Below are 19251 nucleotides of genomic sequence, written 5' to 3'. Positions count from 1 at the left end.
CATTTTGATCATAAATGTTCAATACCTAACCCAAGTAATTATCTTACCTCAAGCCCATGTTTCTCCATTCTCCTGAAAGCCTGGATGAAATTAAAATATATTAGGTAGAACTGCATGTCTGTGTTCCATGTAGGTAAAGCTAAAGAAAAAAAGGAGCCTATTTTGACATGGTTATTATTGCTCAGCTAAAATGTAAGCTACATCCTAATCATTACAGCTTCTCTTTCTAAATCCTCTAAAACATTTTGCTTAATAATTTAATCTAAAACTTTGTCAGAAATTGTCCTGACTGCTTACTAGTCATTTACCACAAATCATGCTGCATACTTGTCATTCGTATCATCCACCTTATTCCCTATTTGAAATTGGAATTATTTTTTTTCCTCTAATAGCTCATATTCTAAAACATTTTCAGATCATCAAAGGTGTTTAAGCAATGTCATTTTAAAGACCTCAAAACTAGGGTAATGATTTATACAGGCCCAAATATTTGAACTAAATTAGGCCTATAACATTTTCAAGAAAGCATTTGCTAATATATCCCTACCAGTGAAGGTGCTCTACTCTCTCTACTCAAGGCACATATTTGAGCCCATCCTTTCAGACTCATTAACTGCCCACCACCTTGGCCATGGGCCACAATGACCTCTCCTTCCCAGATTTCCTGGAGCTCTGATCCTCTGAGCTGCTCAAAGGTAGTCCTTGCAGTGCTGGTCATGATTTCTACATATACCTCACCTTCCCAAGTACATGCCATGAGTTTTCATGGTCTTCTAGGTGGTAAGGAAACACTAACCAATACATACATGGTAAATACTGCTTTCCAAAGAGGGTGAAAATCCCATCCTCTGTCTCACCCCAGGAATGCTTATGAAACTGCTATCTTCCTTGCTTTTCGTCAATCTCTAGATAAATCATAGTTTGGGCTCTAATGAACACAGGAAACACAGACAGAGACTGGAGGAGGTAAGGCTCTTTGTGTAAAATTAAATCTTAATTGTTTTGTACAGACTCAAGATTTTAATTTCTTTCCTATAGATTTGAGTCAGGTCAGTGTGAGTTACTAAGCAGCACGGATTTAACCAGAGGTGATGTCTCTAATCAACAGCATCTGAGACATTTGAAACATCATTATTCACACACTGGAGCTCTTGGTAGAAGGCATGGTAAAGGCCATCTTGCTAATATTCTTCAGTGAATGGATAATTAGGGTGGTCCATGGCACTAAAATGAGAAAGAATGGTCAGTAATGAGGGTGTAAAGATTGAATTTCTAGGGCAATGCAGACATGGTTTCTATGAAACTGATATTATGGTTAATTTTTAAAAGTTTATTTCCTGCCTAACGGTAAATCCTATCTTTCTGGCATCAATAACATGATGCTATAATGAAGTTTCTGTTAAATATTAATAAGTAATCAAATTATATTCCCATGTATGGAGTTTTAAGTACTTTGAAATATACAGCAATATCCAAATATAGTCTCCTCCCTTAGCTACACATGTAAATAAAGCAAAGAGATATCCTGGTTTTTAAAATTTTCACTTCTCACTGAAACAAAAACTGATTCTGCCTTGTTACGAGCAGTAAGTCTAGCTACATAGCCCTAATAATTATTTTAAGATGCTTCAAGTTGCTGATAGCAATTTCATTTCCATTTTAATAATTCATTTAATAATTCATTAATTATTTACTGATTACCATGTGTAACATATTGTATAAGATTTACAACTGGATAAAATGTAATGTAAAAGATACTTGGCCCTGTATCCAAGGAGGTTACTAGACCCTAAAGGAGAGCTCTGTGTAAGTAACAGCAATACAAAATATAAAGTGATAAAAATGATTATGATCATGACAGGAATGATGGAGATGCCTTTTTTCATGATGAGGAATTAATCATGATCTTTGGAAGAAGATCATTTACAAATTTGGAAGCATTTAATTGAACCACATTTTGATTTCAATAGTGTGTCTCCACCATATTGTTGTAGAAATGAGAGGCTGCCAGGGAAGTTAGAGATTTAGCAGTGATATTGGATAGCTCTGGAAAGTGCTACAGAGAAAAGAGTGCAGAGGAGCATGTATAGAGGTCTAAGCTGACCATGGCCATGCTCATCCTTCTGCTGAATCAGTAAACACAGCTCTGGAGTGAATCTAGTTTGTGTGTTTCAGGAAAGCTCCTGTTCAATCCCTGTCTCAAAATGGCGTCTGACGCCCTGGCACTGAGACAAATTTTTAGCGCTCTTCTTTATTCTTCACCAGAAAAAAAGTGAAGCAAAATTTAATGTCACTTACAATTTGCAATTAATATACCGAAGATTTTGGTTTAGTCCATCTATGACCTTCATGTCCTCTGGTGTCAACTGGAATTCAAAAACCTGTGAGGGAAGTAAGAAAACCTTTATTATATTTAGATTATGTAAGTGTCACTCTGGATCAATCAAAGAAATCATCATTATTAAAAAGGAAATTACACTGTGTATAATGAATATTAATAAAAATAATAAGTATCCAATTACTACATAAAACCCTTTAGAAATTAAAATAGAAGTAAAGTTACCATTTGTATTACAACAATAGTGTATGTCACTAGGTAGCAGATCAGGAGGAGTTGCACGAAGGATTTCATAAGAAGATTCTAAAATGCTATTAAGGATATATAAAAAGAGTTGACTAAATTGAAAGTGATAATTTTATCTCCAATAGAAAGAGTTGATGGTATGAAAATATTAGTTATAAATTAATCAGTATAATAAGCTGGAGGTAAGTATTTGTACAAGGAAGGGATAAAATGGGGGCATAGGGTTACCGTTGGGTGGGGCTTTGAGGGCTTGAGGGGGCTAGGGATGAGAGGATGGGTAATATTGCCCAAGAAATTGGGGGGAGGGTGGGGGAACATACAAACATAGGAGATTGTCAAGTATTTGGTTGAGAGTATAATGCTGAGAAAACTGTTTCAAAAATATAATAAGGAAGGTTACCTGTTTAAGGTGCTTAAAGGGGATAATCTGACACAGGACAGGCTTCTAGGGAGTGTGTGAGTGCTCATTTTGCCATAGTGGATTGTATCATTGGATAGAGACCCATATAATGAGAGTGAAGGTATACCCACATCCTGGGGAGGACTGATATTCTCAAATAGAGGGAATTGTATCTCTTGAGAGAAATGGTGGCTCCCAATGCATTAGGGCAGTTGAGCATGTCAAGCCCTCAACACTGTTGCAAGTATCTCTGAACATGGCCCTTCAAGCAATGAAGATTGACTGTCACTGTGGGCCCTAAGGGGAGGGGGAAAGAGGTATTGAATAGATAGAATCAATGTAACTGTGAGGGCAATAGAAGTGTTCTACAAGATTACGCAAGGATGGATATAATAACATGTTAAATTACACCAAAAATGTATAGGGACTGATAGGCTAAAATGAAAATCATAATGTAAAACATAAGATAACTAAAAATTTAGAAAATTGTATAGTGTAAAATATAAACCACAGTGTAAACCCAAATGTTACCTTGTTTGAAAGCTATTGTCTCAATATCTGTATATCAGTTTCAGTAAATATAGTATGAACGTGTAAAAAGATTATTGCTGTGGAAGGGAAAAGGGTTTTATGTTGGATATGTGGGAGTACTGTATATTGCATATATGAATTACTGTGATCTAAAACTTTTGTGAAGATAAGCTCAATAATTAGAAAAAAGAAAAGAAAAAGATAGGTCGTAGACACTGAGGAAAAGATGGAAGTAGCTGCCTTGCCAATTTGCATACAGGGCAACACTTATTGCAGTGATGGAAGGCAAAACATCAAAAACAAAGCTTTTCCATTTTTACATTTTTTGATACCCCAATTTATTTTTACCTTAATTTTTCTAAATTAATACATATTCTATATCTAACCTTTAAACTCATCGCTATATTCCATTTTACTATTAATGGAACCTGGCAATATATTGGGCTTCATTTTTCAAGAAGTTTTGGATCACAGAGAGGTTCAACAATGGCAGGGGTGGAATCCTGGTGTGGGATGTTATTTACAGGGGACACATGGTTGGCAGGGAGTCCTACAGGGCATATATCCAGGGTACATAAAAATGTTTGGATATTTTCATAGTGGTTACAATTAAAAACAACAACCGAGGGAGTGCTGAGTTCCTAGCCAGGGGAGCTCTATCATTGTCCCTAAAGGAACAGCAACAATCTCCCAAGTGCAACGGCAAAGACCAAAAAAGAAGGAAGGTCAAAAATGAGCCCTTGATACTAATGACTATGCTGGTAAGCCTGTGCACCTGAAATAAGAACAAGGCCTAGAGCTGCAGGGCACCTAAGAGTTACCTCCTGAGAGCCTCCGTGTTGCTCAAATGTGGCCAGTCTTGAAGCCAAACTCAGCATGTAAATGTGTTGCCTTCCCCCCAGCGTGGGACATGACTCCTGGGGATGAGCCTCCCTGGCACCAAGGGATTACTACCAAGTACCAGCTGATGATGAATCTAGATAATGACCTTGAATAAAAGGGTCAACTCGGACCAGCAGAATATCTCAGTCTACATATAATACCAGGAGTTAAAAATGCTTCTTGATCTAAAGAAAAGGGGGAAATGGAAAGGACACATGAGTTTATATGGCTATGAGTCTCCAAAAAGAGTTGGCAGGTTATCAGAGGGGTTGCCCTTATGCACACCTCAGCAGAGTCCCAGAGACAGATAAAGTAGATACAACCCCAGGTATTGGTTCTTCTGAGGGCTACAGAGACCCACAAGTTCTATGGGCATGGCAGATGGAGTTCGGTGCCATGTCAGTTGGCCCTTCTTTGGAGTTTGTGTTTCTGTGTGATGGAGCTGGACTCAGATGTGATCTTTGTCCACAAGCCTCTCCTGTTACTTTTACTGGATCTGTAGTTGGTGCTGGGGTTTAGTGTATACCCAGGGGACCTGAATCTCTGAACTGACCATGTGATAGCCAGGCTCTGAGCCTCAACAGACTTGCAAATCCTACACTCTGGTTTATTGGAGTTACCCCACTCAGCTAACATGAAGGTGAAGAAGGTCAACCACCACACAAGAGAGCCAAAAGTGTCTACAACTGAAAGCATGAGAATTGCATCCAGTATCCATGTGGAATCTAAGCCCCCTCTTGATATAGATGTGGAGTGGACACAACCATTCTAAGGTCCACAGGATGGAGGAATAGAGTATGGATTAGAGTGGACTTACTGATATTCTATTCATGAACTATTGTGATTAGTAATCGAAGAAAATGTGGCATTGGTGTGGAGAAAGTGGCCATGGTGGCTGCTGGGGGTAGAGAGTGGGAGAAAGAGATGTGATGTGCGGGCATTTTCAGGGGCTGGAGTTGTCCTGGGTGGTGCTGCAGGGACAGTTACCGGACATTGTATGTCCTCCCATGGCCCACTGGGTGGACTGTGGGAAAGTGTGGGCTATGGTGTGGACCATTGACCATGAGGTGCAGTGGAGCTCAGAGATGTATTCACCAAATACAATGAATGTCTTATGACGGTGAAGGAGATTGTTGTTATGGGGGGAGGAGTGGGGTGGGGGGTATATGGGGACCTCATATTTTTTTAAAGACAAAAATTTAAAATTTAAAAATTTAAAAATTTAAAAAAGATGCTACAAGTAAAGAAAAAAATTAATCAGTATTGTTCATATTGCAAAATTCACTAACATTTATGAGTGTGAGATGGAATTCTAATATGAATAGAATGCAGTTGTTCCTGGACCAGGCACACAGTACATCCCTGGCAAACAAGGCTTATGATCTCCCTAGGTTGAAAATATTTGCCACACCCCAACTGAGCATCTTTGTTTTTATTTTATTTTTTTTATCTACTGAATGAAAAATAAGGTGCAAATAAAAAGAGACAAATACTGGAACTGAAAATTTAATGGAAGATCTTCTCCCATATACTTTAGACTCTAAAATGCTATACAAACCAGATAAGCATGAAATACCCCAAAGGACTACAACAAAAATTGTCTGTTTCAAATATAAGTAATGAGTTGAGATGGAGGTGAAATCACTGTTGCAATCTGGAATCACAGGTCATCCCTTTGCATGTTTGTACCCTATACTGCTCAGTGGTCAAAAATGCTTAAGCTTTCAAATTAATATGGTGTTTCTGCACTGACAGTGTTCTCATATCTGGAGAGTCCACCTAAATCAAAGACCTCAAAAGTCTGACACAACTAAAATTTTGTGGAAAATGAGGATTTCACAGGAAAAACAGCCCAACAGCTACAGAAGCAAGTCATCACAAATGAGTACCCTCAGGAATAAGAGACAATAGGAACAGATAAATGTGGATTCTGAATATTGGCATTGACAATAAAATAACTATGTTAGCTGTACTGAAAGAAACCAGAGATAAAGGAATTCTAGAGAATGATTAAGAATTCTACAGAATTGCTAGAAATAAAATTCAATATTAGAAATTAGAAGACAGCTTTAATAGAATATTAGACATAGCTGAAATGAGGATTATTTAACTGGAAGATAGAGCTAAAGAAGTTATCCAGAATGCTGTATATCAAGACCAACAGATGGGAAAATAAAAGTGGTTGAAAGATCTAAAGGGATGAGTGCAAAGTTCTAGGATATTTCTTTTTTTAATATATTATTTTATTTATTTATTTATTTATTTATTTATTTATTTATTTATTTATTTATGGTACTGGGGCTGGGGAATAAGCCCAAGACCTCGTATGTGGGAAGGTGGTGCTCAACCACTGATCCACATTGGCTCCCCTGAGTTGGCTTTTTTGTTTATTTGTTGTATGGTGTTTTTGTTGTTGTTGTTGCTTTTAGGAGGCACAAGTAACCAAAAGCTGGGACCACCCATATGGGAGGCAGGCACTCAACTGTGTGAGCCACATCACACCCCACTAGGAGATTTCTAATCAGATTTCCTGATAGTGTAGAGAGAACAAATGGGCATGAATTCATAGCAGTACTCAGAGATAGTGATACAGAGGATAGACAGTATATAATATAAGGAGAACACACAAATGTGTTAATATTTTTACAACTGATGCCACATGCATCATGTGGATTATTCTCACACTTAATGTTAACTAAATGAAACAAGTTAAAGCAGAATATAGTTTGATTCCACATATACAAAGTTCAAAAAAGTAAAAATGAAAGGCATTTAATGTGATAGACTTATAGGTGGTAAACCATAAAAATAATGGCAGGGGAAAAAAAGATTATTATAAAACCTCTAAATGGATACCTCTGAGGAAAGGAAATATGATCAGTAAGGATGAGATAGGGACAATGTGCTATTTTATAATCTGAAAGTCCTAGGATTTTCAGTTATTGTTATTATTTTACATATAAATGTATGTCTTGCACACATTGTGTTTATGGTATCTTTCATATAATTAGAAAGCTTGGGGCAAGAAAGTTGACTCAACTCACTTTTCAAGTTGACATCATATAATTGAAATAGAAAGTTTTTATCTTTACAAATCAAAATGAGAATTTGTGTCTCTGAACTCAAAATGAAAACAACATGTATACCATTTTATATACTCTGCATTAAGCTTTAAAGATGGCAAATACTCAGGGAATGTCTCTGGGAACTGATGCAGGAGTGATATGGAGCAAAAGAAGGTAATTGGGAAACTGAAGAACAGATCAGAAGAGTTCTTTTTCAGTCTATATGTCTTTATGCTATTTAAATTTTTAATGTAAGTTTAAAAACCAAGCCATTAAAAGTTTCAAACAGTGATGAGAAAAACATTTCACTTCACTGCAGGAATGGGACCTCTTCCTGCAGGAACTCAGCGGGGAGGAGACTGTCATCAAGACTTTGGTCTTCCCACTTCTGAGACCTAGCAAAAACCTGGGGATTATCCAATATGTGTGTTTAGGATTTTGCTCCTGGTTCAGAATTGTCACTTAGGTCATGGCAAAAGGATCCTAGAGATTGGGAGATTGAAGATTGCCTAATCCAACTCCCTCATTTTAGAAATAAAGAAAATGAGATGTCAGCGGAACAAAATTAAAGATTAAATTACAGAGATAAGCCTAAAACTGAAATCTTTGACCCACGTCCACCCAGTTATCTATCCAGTTATCTATCCAGTTGTAGGAGGAAAATATTGCAAATCACCATGGGGCATGTGAGCACAGTAAATGCTAGTCAAACCAATGTGATCAAAGATGTGTTGAGATGCTTACAAAGCAGAACACATGTGAGGACAACATAGAGGCCTCCTGAGGCCCCAGCGCTGCTCCTCACCTGCATGTTCTCTTTGATCCGCTTCTCATTGAAACTCTTGGCCAGGACCACGACCCCACGCTGGATCTGGTAGCGAAGAGCAATCAGGGCTGGGGTTCGCTTGTACTTTTTTGCCATATCACAAAGAACTGGATCATCCAAGAGAACAGGTGAGTTCTGGTCAACCCTGGAAGAAAGACAGAAAGACTGAGTACCTGTTGCCAGGCATTCAGTTTATTGGGAGGCTCATAAATGAATAAGGTGATCTGTATTAGACCAGCAGTTCTCAAAATATGGTCACTAGAGAAGCAACACTATACCACCTGGGGACCTATTAGAAATGCACATTCTGGAACTTCATTTCAGATCTAGTAAATGGAGGTCCCAGATGTAGCATCCAGCAATCTGTGTTTTATCAAACCCTCTAGGTCATTTTTAAGTAGGCTCGACTTGTGAAAATGGTCCCAGACCATGGAATTTTCTTTTCCTGCTTCCCTGTGGCTATGTTTCTTCTCTTCATATAGCTCTAGAAGAAGGACAAGAAATTGAATGGGAGAAAAGAAATGGATAGATTTGGATAATTTTTGTTTTAACTTTTCTAACAGGTTGTTGAAATTCATGTATGCTCCAAATGAGAACTATTGATTCTCATCAGTAAGTATGGTATGTAATATTTCACTAGAAGATTATAAAATGTTTTCAGATGATAATTTCATTCTATACTTATACATTTAGGAATTACATAATAAGAAACTGAAGCTTATAGAGGATGTTACTTGAACTTTCAAAATTATGCTTTGTACTTTTGCCTTTGGTCTCACCTTATGTTTATATTTTAATGCATATATGTACTTTTTTCCATTTTTAAAAAATTTTTATTATCTTTTTAAAAGATACATAGATCACACAAAATATTACATTAAAAAATATAGGAGGTTCCTATATACCCCCCTCCCCACACCCCCCACTCCTCCCACATTGATAACTTCTTTCATTAGTATGGTACATTCATTGCATTTGATGAGTACATTTGGAGCATTGCTACACAGCATGGATTATAGTTTATGTTGTAGTTTATACTCTCTCCCTGTCCATTCAGTGGGTTATGGCAGGATATATAATGTCCTGCATCTGTCTGTGCGATATCATTGAGGACAACTCCAAGTCCCAAAAATGCCCTAATATCACACCTCTTTTTCCCTCTCCTTGCCTTCAGCAACTCCTGTGGCCACTGTCTCCACATCAATGATACAATTTCTTCCACTGATAAGAGTCACAATAATTCTATAGTAGAATGTCAGTGAGTCCACACTAATCCATATTTTATTCCTCCATCCTGAGGACCCTGGGATGGCAATGTTCATCCACCTCTAAATCAAGAAGGGGCTTAGATCCCACATGGCAGATGGATGGAATTCTCCTGCTTGCAGCTGTAAACTCTCTCAGTTCCCTGGTGTGGTGGTTAAATAAACTATAAACAGACATGTACAATGTAAAAGCAATGGGCCGGGTTACGGGATATATGGGAGGAATATTTCTAAAGTTCTTCTCCACCATTTAGAGAATTGAGAGTTATCGCTAGGAAACAGTTTGGTACGATTAAAAATGTTTCATCTATAACTGGGGTTTAAGTGAACTTCCTATTGTTCTCATTACCAATTTTTCTCTCGGTGCGATCCCAGAGCACTATAAGCAACAAGCACAATATCTTTTGACTTGCAGTAGTCCAACAGTTTTCTCTGGTTGAGATAAGGGTGACATTCTACCTGTGGAATGCCAAGAAGGAAATGTATTAGAAAACATGAAAAAAAAAAACACATTATAATGTAAGAGAAAGGGTAAAAGTCAAAGAAACACAATTAAAACCCTGCAGAGTTAAATGTGAACTGGAAATATCAACATGAGCTAATGACTTGAAGAAAGATAATTTTCTATCACTGTCCACTGGAAAGGTCAAAACCATGATGTTCTAGAGAAGAAACACTTCCTCTGCCCAGATCTTTCTTCGAAATACCATTGCCTTCTACAAGGAGAAATGGCTAATAGGAGACAAGGAAGGAAAAACCATTTGAGATCGCACATCAGATTGTGCCAGAAAAGAGGATCAGTTCAGAACTTATTTGGGCATATGAAAAAGACAAGCAAACCTTTTTGGGAGGATGACATTTAGTAGAGTAATGATTACTACATTTCTTATCTCATTGTATCAATAGAAATCCATGAGTCCATAGTGATAAGAAAGAAAGAGGGAGCAAGTATTTTAAAAAAATCAACATTGAATGTGATTATTATAGTACTCCTCAATATATTGATAATTAAAGGGAAAGAGGTAAACATTTACCCCATCCAATAATTAGAATTGTAGTTTATCTGGAGTTGATGAAAAAAATTTTAATGTAGAAAAATGTCAGCTAAGAAATGTAAAAGGAGTGATAAAAGTAGAAAATTAGTAGCTACAAACCCCAAAGAAAAATAACTATTTCCAGCAAAATCTTAGATGGATATCAACGATTAGTTTAAAGGTTGTAGAGGGAAGAATTTCCAGGAAGATGTCAGATTAGAAAGACATCGGACTCTCTTCTCCCAGAAAAATAGCTAGAGGACAGGTAGAAATGGCTTGGGAAAAAAAAGTTCTAGGGTTTAGGACACCAGGGGAAGGCTGGGGACACTGCCCAAAAGAGAGAGAGAAACAAGCAAAGAACATTGATATTAAGACCATGAGTCAAAGAAGCTGAGGCTGCAGCTGCTGGTGCCACTTCTCACCCTGTGAGCAGAGAGTGCAGATTCTCTGATCTCAGACCAGTGGCAATAGACAGAAGGAAGCTGCAGGGATCCACCTCCCTAGGAGAGAGGGATGCAGCCTAAGACTGATTCAGTTTGGGCCACAGATTTGGTGTGCTATGTCCAGGAACACTTCCAGGCTGGGCAGGCTGCATCATTTTCCCTGGGAGCCAGCACAGACTAAAGAGATCTCAACCTTCTCAAGTACACACCCTACTGATAGGGACTGGTTGTTGAGGATGCAGAGGGGAATGGAAATATTTCCTACCCAGGAAAAGAGAGGGGGCTTCCAGAAAAGGTTGGAGAACTGCCTTTGAGAAAGTTTGGTTTACAAGGCTCTTAGCCCCTAGGCAGGATCCTCTGTCACACTGATCTGGTGATGTTGCAGCAAACACACTCCAACTAGGCTTTGAATGGAGAGGCCTGCCGAAGAACACTGTCTGCTGGCAGATCAAGGAAATGCATGTGAAGAAATTAAAAGTAAATAAGTAAGGGGGGGTGGAGCCAAGATGGCAGTAGAGTAGGGAGTTCCTGGAGTCAGCTTGTGAAACAGGGCAGTTGGTGGTCACCCAGAGCTACCTACAGCACTTGTTTGGAGGACACAGGGGACCAGAGGAGTATCCTGAAACATCCTTGAGAGTGTGGAAGAAGGAGACTACCCATCTGCACAATGGAATCTTGAGTAGAGCACTCCACACAATGGAGGTCAGTCCCCCTGGCATGCAAGCCACCTCGGGAGCTATCCATGGTTGGAGTAGGAAATTCCATTTCCCCCAATAAAAACGGAAGGAAAAAATGGTATGGCACTGACTTCAGCTACTGGTGAGTGGATTCAGTGGGCTGAAGTAGAATTCTAGGAACAACTAAATTTTGAGATTGTCCAGGTCAGAAGGAAGCCAGTGGTGGCCATTTTGACTCCACCCCGGGCATGAGGGGAAGTGGGACTGACTAAAATCACAGTGCTTGTAAGGACTGGCTTCTTTCCACCCAAGTTGGATTGCAGGTCTAACCTAAACCCCAGTCTTACCTCTGGTAGGGAGGAAGCTGGGGGGACCTGCACCATCTTTCTGGGAAGCTACAAGCCAAACCACAGAGGCTGGTGCCCCTCCTACTCTAGGGGCACAACTGCCTCAGAAGCTATTCTGTGACTGGAGTTGGAAGCTCCATTTCCCATAAATGGTGGAGGAAGAGACAGATGTCCACTGACCTCAGCTACTGATTAGTGGACTTAACTGGCTAACATATTATCTTAGAGACAGCTAGGGTCTGAGCATGTCCAAGCGGGAAAGAGTCTGGTAGCCACCATTTTGACTCTGCCCCCCTGGCTTAGGGGGAGCCTGGCTGACTGAAATCCTGTGAAGTTAAGGATGGGCTTCTTTCCACCAAGATTGGACTGCAGGTCTAGCCTAGGCTCCAGCCCCACTTCTAGCAGAGAGGAAGCTGGCAGAACCTGCACCAGCTCTCCAGGCAACTGCAAGTGCTCTCTGCTGGCACAGGTTGAATAGTCAGACACATGGGGATGCATCCCCACATCCCAAGAGAATAGGAAAGGAACTGAGTATCCTTGGCCTCTCCAGGCAATGGCAGGAGTTTTCAACTCACACAAAGAGGTTCGTTGAGTGCCTTTGAGCCCATCTCCCCCTCTGTCCCCCCATGGGATAGGAGGGGCTGGTGTTACCTCAATTTCTCAGGGCAACTTCAGACAGTTTTGGGCTACACAAGCCTGACTGTTGGGCACCTGTGGCTCCACCTCCAACCCCCACAGGACAAGAGACAGACTGTGTTTGCCCAGCCTTTCTTGGTAACTGCAGGTGCTTTTGACCCACACAGCTGGTCTGGTGGGTACTTGTGGACCCACCCTCACACCCCAAAGAAGGGGACTGGTCTTTCCACAACCTTTTTGGGTAACAGCAGACCTTCAGCCTGTGTGGACTGGACTATTGGATGCCTAAGAATCCCTCCATCCCCAGTAGGATAGGAAGGGTCTGGTGTCTCCATCGACTCTCTGGATAATGGTGGGTACTTTAAGTCAACAGGGTCTGAACTGTCAGGTGCCTATTGATCCAACCCCATGCCTTAAGAGGACAGAAGGGAGCTGGTGTTTCCTTAACCTCTCCAGACAATGGCAGGTATTCTTGACCTAAAGGGACTGAACTGTTGCCCATAGAACCACCCCTACCACCCAAAAGGATAGTAGGGGCTGGTGCTTCCTCTGCCTCTCTGGGCAATGGTGGGTACTTTCAACCTAGAGGGACTGAACTGTTGGGCATTGGTGGTTCCATTCCCACCCCCTAAAGGGCAGAAGGGATAGTACTCCCTCACCCTCTCAGGGCAACTGCAGGCATATTTGGCCCACAGAGATTAGATCATTGGGCACTCCAGAGGGTCCATTTACACCCCCAGCAGGGAGAGGGTCTGGTGCTACATCAGTTTACTTAAGCAACTGTGGTCATTTTGTACCCACACAGCATAGATTGCTTACCAAAACTATAGCTCCGTCCCTGCCTAAGTTAAGGGAGGAAGGGGCGTGAAGCTTCATCAGTGTCTCCGGGTGACTACAGACTTGTTGTGCCGAACTTGGATTATTATACATGACTGCAGCTCTGTCCCTACCCTGACAGAGGAGAAAGGTGGGAGAAGCTTCATCACTTTTTGGGGCAATGTGGGCAGCTTCAACCTCCATACCTTACAACACCAACTACATCCTTGGCTTCTACTACACAACAGGAAGGGAGAAAAGATAAGAATCCCTAAACTAAAGGGAGAAACTGCACCCAGAATAAATACATCTAGCAAGCCAGATGCGGAAATGCAAACAAAAAATTACAATCCATTCCAAGAAACAGGAAGAGATAGCCCAACTAAAGGGACAAGATAAAATTGCAGATGACATAAAGGAGTTGAGACAGCTAATCTTAGATGTTCAAACAAATCTCCTTAATAAACTCAATGAGATGGCCAAAGAGATTAAGGATATCAAGAAGACATTGGATGAGCATAAAGAAGAACTTGAAAATATACATAGAAAAATAGCAGACCTTATAGGAATGAAAGGTGCAATAAATGAAAGTAAAATACACTGGAGGTATATAACGGCAGATTTGAGGAAGCAGAAGAAAGGATCAGTGAGCTCAAAAACATGGCCTCTGAAAGTGAACAAACAAAAGAGCAGATGAGGATAAGAATGGAAAAAATTGAACAGGGTCTCAGGGAATTAAATTACCTCAAGAGATGTGCAAAATATGTGTCATGGATGTCCCAGAAGTAGAAGAGAAGGGGAAAGGGACAGAAGGAATATTTGAAGAAATAATGGTGGAAAAATTCCCAACCCTATTGAAGAACATAGATATCCATGTCCAAGAAGCACAACAGACTCCCATCCAAATAAACCCAAATAGATCAACTCCGAGACATATACTAATCAGAATGTCAAATGCCAGAGACAAAGAGAGAATTCTGAGAGCAACAAAAGAAAAGCAATGCATAACATATAAGGTATATGCAATAAGATCAAATCTTAATTCTCATCAAAAACCATGGAAGCAAGAAGGCAGTGGTATGATATATTTAAGATACTGCAGGAGAAAAACTGCCAGCCAAGAATTTTATAACCAGCATGGTTATCTTTTAAAAATGAGGGTGAGATTAGAATATTCACAGATAAACAGAAACTGGGAGTTTATAACAACAACAACAAAAACCTGCTTTGCAGGAAATACTAAAGGGAGTGCTACAGCCTGAAAAGAAAAGACAAGAGAGGCCTGGAAGAGAGTCTAGAAATGACAATGTATCAGTAACAGTAACTGAAAGTGTCAAATATAAAATGACAGATAAAATGCAAAGATCAAAATGGATGAAATAAGAATAGCCTTTACAATAATAACATTGAATGTTAATGGAATAAGCTCCCCAACCAAAAGACACAGACTGGCAGAATAGATAAGAAAACCTAAGCCATCTATATGCTGTCTGCAAGAGTGTCACCTTAGACCCAAGGATTTCAATAACTGAAAGTGAAAGGTTGGAAAAAGATATTCCACACATGCAGTAACCAAAAAAAAACTTGGAGTAACTACACTTATATCAAATGATATAGACTTTAAAAGCAAAACTGTTATTGGAGACATTACATATTAATAAAAGGGATGATTCACCAGGAAGAAATAAGAAACATGAATATATATGCACCTAACCAGGATGCTCCAAGCTACATGAGGCCAGTTTTGCCAGTGCAAAACTGAAGGGAAAAATAGACATCTCCACAATAATAGGTGAAGACTTCAACACACCACTGCCAGCATTTGATAGAACATTTGGACAGAAGATCAGTAAAGAAACAGAGAGCTTGAATAATATGATAAATGGACTAAACCTAATAGACATATACTGAACTCTGCACCCCAAAACAGCAGGATATACATTCTTTTCAAGTGCTCATGGATATTTCTCCAGGACAGACCATATATTGGGTCACAAAGCAGATCTCATTAAATTCCACAAAATTGAAATTATACAAAGCACTTTCTCTGATCATAATGGAATAAAGTTGGAAATTAACAAGCAGCAAATAAAGGGAAAATTCACATATATATGGAGATTAAACAACACACTCTTAAATAATCAGTGGAACAAAGAAGAAATTTCAAGACAAATTAACAAATATCTTGAGATGAATGACAATGAGAATACAACATATCAGAACCTATGGGGTGCTGTGAAGCAGTGTTGAGAGGAAAATTTATAGCCATCAATGCTTACATTAAAAAAGAAGAAAGTGCTAAAATCAATGACCTAACTACACAGCTGGAGGAACTAGAAAAAGAACAGCAAACTTATCCCAAAGCAAGTAGAAGGGATGAAATAACAAAGATCAGAGCAGAAAGAAATGAAATTGAGAAAAAAAAAAAACAATAGAGAAAATTAACAAAACCAAAAGTTGGTTCTTAGAGAAGATTAACAAAATCAACAAACCCTTAGCTAGACTAAGAAAAAAGAGAGAAGATGGAAATAAATGAAATAAAAAATGAAAAGGGGAACCTTACTACTGACCCCACAGAAATAAAAGAGATCATTAGAGCATACTATGAACAAGTTTATGATAAAAAACTAGGCAATGTTGAGGAAATGGAAAAATTCCTAGGAATGTACAAACAACCTACACTGATGCTAGAAGAAATAGAAGACCTCAACAAGCCAATCACAAGTGAAGAGATTGAAATGGTCATCAAAAAGCTCCCCAAAATATAAAGCCTAAGACCAGACAGTTTCACAGGTGAGTTCTACCAAGCATTCAAAGAAGATTTAATACCAATCTTACTCAAGCTCTTGCAAAAAATTCAACAAGAAGGAACACTACCAACTAATTCTATGAAGCCAATATCACCCTAATACCAAAGCCAGATAAAGATATTACAAAAAAATAAAATTATAGACACATTTCTCTAATGAATACAGATGCACACATCCTCAATAAAATACTTGCTAATCAAATCCAACAACACATTAAAAGAATTATCCATCATGATCAAGTGGGTTTTATGCCAGGCATGCAAGGCTGGTTCAACACAAGAAAATAAATCAGCATAATACACCACATTAATAAATCAAAGAATAAAAATCACATGATCTTATCAATTGATGCAGAAAAGGCATTTGACAAAATACAGCATCCTTTCTGGATAAAAATACTACAGAAAAAAGGAATTCAACATGATAAAAGGCCATATATGAAAAACCCACAGCTAACATTGTCCTCAATGGTGAAAGACTAAGAGCTTTCCTGTTGAGATCAGGGACAAGACAAGGATGCCCACTGTCACCACCATTGTTCAAAATAGTGCTAGAGGGTCTAGCTAGAGCAATTAGGCATGAAAAAGAAATAAAATGTATTCAAATTGGAAAGGAAGAATTAAAACTTTCACTATTTGCAGATGATATGATTGTATATCTAGAAAGTCCTGAAAAATCTACAACAAACCTGCTAGAGCTAATAAATTATTTCAGTAGAGTGTCAGGATACAATATCAATATGCAAAAATCAGTGGTGTTTCTATACACTAATAATGTACAATCTGAGGAGGAAGTCAGGAAAAAATTTCCATTTACAATAGCAACTAAAAGAATCAGATATTTAGGAATAAACTTAACCAAGGATACAAAGCACTTGTATTCAGAAAACTATAGTGCATTGCTAAAAGAAATTTTAAAAGACCTAAATAACTGGAAGAACATTCCATGCTCATGGATTGGAAAACTAAATATCATTAAGATGTCAATTCTACCCAAACCTATATGCAGATTCAACACAATCCCAATAAAAATTCCACAAGCACTTTTAAAGCAAATGGAAAACACAATTATCAAATTTATCCGGAAGGGTAAGAGGCCCCAAATAACCAGAAACATCTTAAAAAGGAAAAAAATGAAGTTGGAAGTCTCTCACTTCCAGACTTTAAATTACATTACCTAGCTACAGTGGTAAAAACAGCATGATACTGGCATAAAGATAGACACATAGAACAATTGAACCAAACTGATGGTTCAGAAACAGACCCTTACATCTATGGCCAAGTGATTTTTGACAAGCCTGCCAAGCCCTCCCAGTGGGGACAGAACAGTTTATTCAACAAACGGTGTTGGGAGAACTGGATATCCATAGCCAAAAGAAAGAAAGAAGACCCTATTTCATACCTTATACAAAAATTAGCTCAAAATGGATCAAAGATCTAAATATAAAAGAAAGTACAATAAAGCTCCTAGAAGAAGATGTAGGGAAACATCTTCAAGACCTGGTGGTAGGTGGTGGATTCTTAAACCTTACACCAAAAGTATGAGCAACAAAAGAAAACATCAATAAATGGGACCTCCTCAAACTTAAATATTTCTGTGATTCAAAGGACTTCATCAAGAAGGTGAAATGACAGCCCAGTCAATAGAGAAAATATTTGGAAACCACTTATCTGATAAGGGTTTGATTTCCATTCTATATAAAGAGATCATACAACTCAACAATAAAAGAGCAAGCAACCCACTTTAAAAATGGGCAAAAGATTTAAACAGACATTTCTCCAAAGAGGAAATACAAATGGCCAAAAAGCACATGAAAAAATGGTCCATATCACTAGCTATTAGGGAAATGCAAATTAAAACAATGAGATATCATCTAACACTACATAGAAAGGCCATTATTTTAAAAACGGACAAGAATAAGTGCTGGAAAGGTATGGAGAAATAGGAATACTCCTTCACTGTTGGTGGGAGTATAAAATGGTGCAGCCTCTGTGGAAGACAGTTTGGCAGTTCTTTAGGAAGCTAAATATAGAACTGCCACATGATCCAGCAATTCCTCCACTAGGAATATAACCAGAAGAACTAAAAACTATGACATGAACAGGCCATTGTTCATAGCAGCATTGTTCACAATTGCAAAAGATGGAAGCAACCCAAGTGTCTATCCACCAATAAATGGATGAACAAAATGTGGTATATACATACAAGGGAATACCATGCTGCAGTAAGAAGAAATGAATTGGGACATATGCGATAACATGGGTGAATCTTGAAGACATTATACTAAGTGAAGTAAGCCAGACACAAAAGGACAATTTTTGCTTGGTCTCATTAATAGGAACTAAATACAAATAATAAACACATGGAATTAAAACCTAGAGTATAGGTTATTAGGAGATAAGAGGAGGGTTGAGAAGAACTATGGATGCTTAATGTATGTAGAAGTTACAATTAACTTGTCACTAAATGTGTGGAGGTGGATAGAGTTGATAGTAACACATTATAGTGAGTAGCAACTGGTTTATAAATGGGATTGTGGCTGAAAAAGGTAGTTTGGAGAAGTGAATGTCAATAGAAAGAAAGCTAAAAATAATCTAGGGACTGAATAACACAGTGAACCCAGAGGCAGTTGAGAATTGTGGTTTAGGGTACAAATGCAAAAGAGTCCTTCTGTGAGCTAGAGCAGATGTACACAACTATTGCGGGGTGATGGAAATATGGAGAAGCATGGGAAAACTACATTTTGTGTGACCTATAGACTGTGGTAACAGCAATACTATAATATTCTTTCATCAGTGCCAAAGCTGTACTATGATGGTAATGGAGGTGTATGGAAAAAGTGTGCCAAATGTATGCTATGGACCATGATTGGTGGTAACAGTCTGATGATATAGTCTCATAATCTGTAACAAATGTTCCACCAGGGTGTGGAGTT

General features: G+C 38.7%; 1 protein-coding gene across 2 annotated transcripts in view; it reads right to left on the bottom strand.

The window, feature by feature from the left end:
- Nucleotides 1–957: 957 nt before the first annotated feature.
- Nucleotides 958–19251, bottom strand: part of LOC101433871 (aldo-keto reductase family 1 member C1-like) — a 47801-nt gene continuing 29507 nt past the window's right edge. For both annotated transcript variants that reach the window (XM_004477368.4, XM_004477369.4), the window contains 4 exons: nt 9903–10012; nt 8268–8433; nt 2299–2381; nt 958–1224 (listed from right to left, as the gene is read on the bottom strand). In XM_004477368.4, coding sequence (XP_004477425.2) covers nt 1182–1224; nt 2299–2381; nt 8268–8433; nt 9903–10012 — 402 coding nt within the window. In that variant the 3' untranslated portion in view covers nt 958–1181. The remainder of the gene's footprint in view (nt 1225–2298; nt 2382–8267; nt 8434–9902; nt 10013–19251) is intronic.

Source organism: Dasypus novemcinctus, chromosome 20, assembly GCF_030445035.2.
Source record: "Dasypus novemcinctus isolate mDasNov1 chromosome 20, mDasNov1.1.hap2, whole genome shotgun sequence".
In the NCBI taxonomy this organism is placed as follows: Eukaryota; Metazoa; Chordata; class Mammalia; order Cingulata; family Dasypodidae; genus Dasypus; species Dasypus novemcinctus.
Note: the sequence above shows the minus strand (reverse complement) of the source record. Positions and strands in the feature narration are given on the sequence as shown.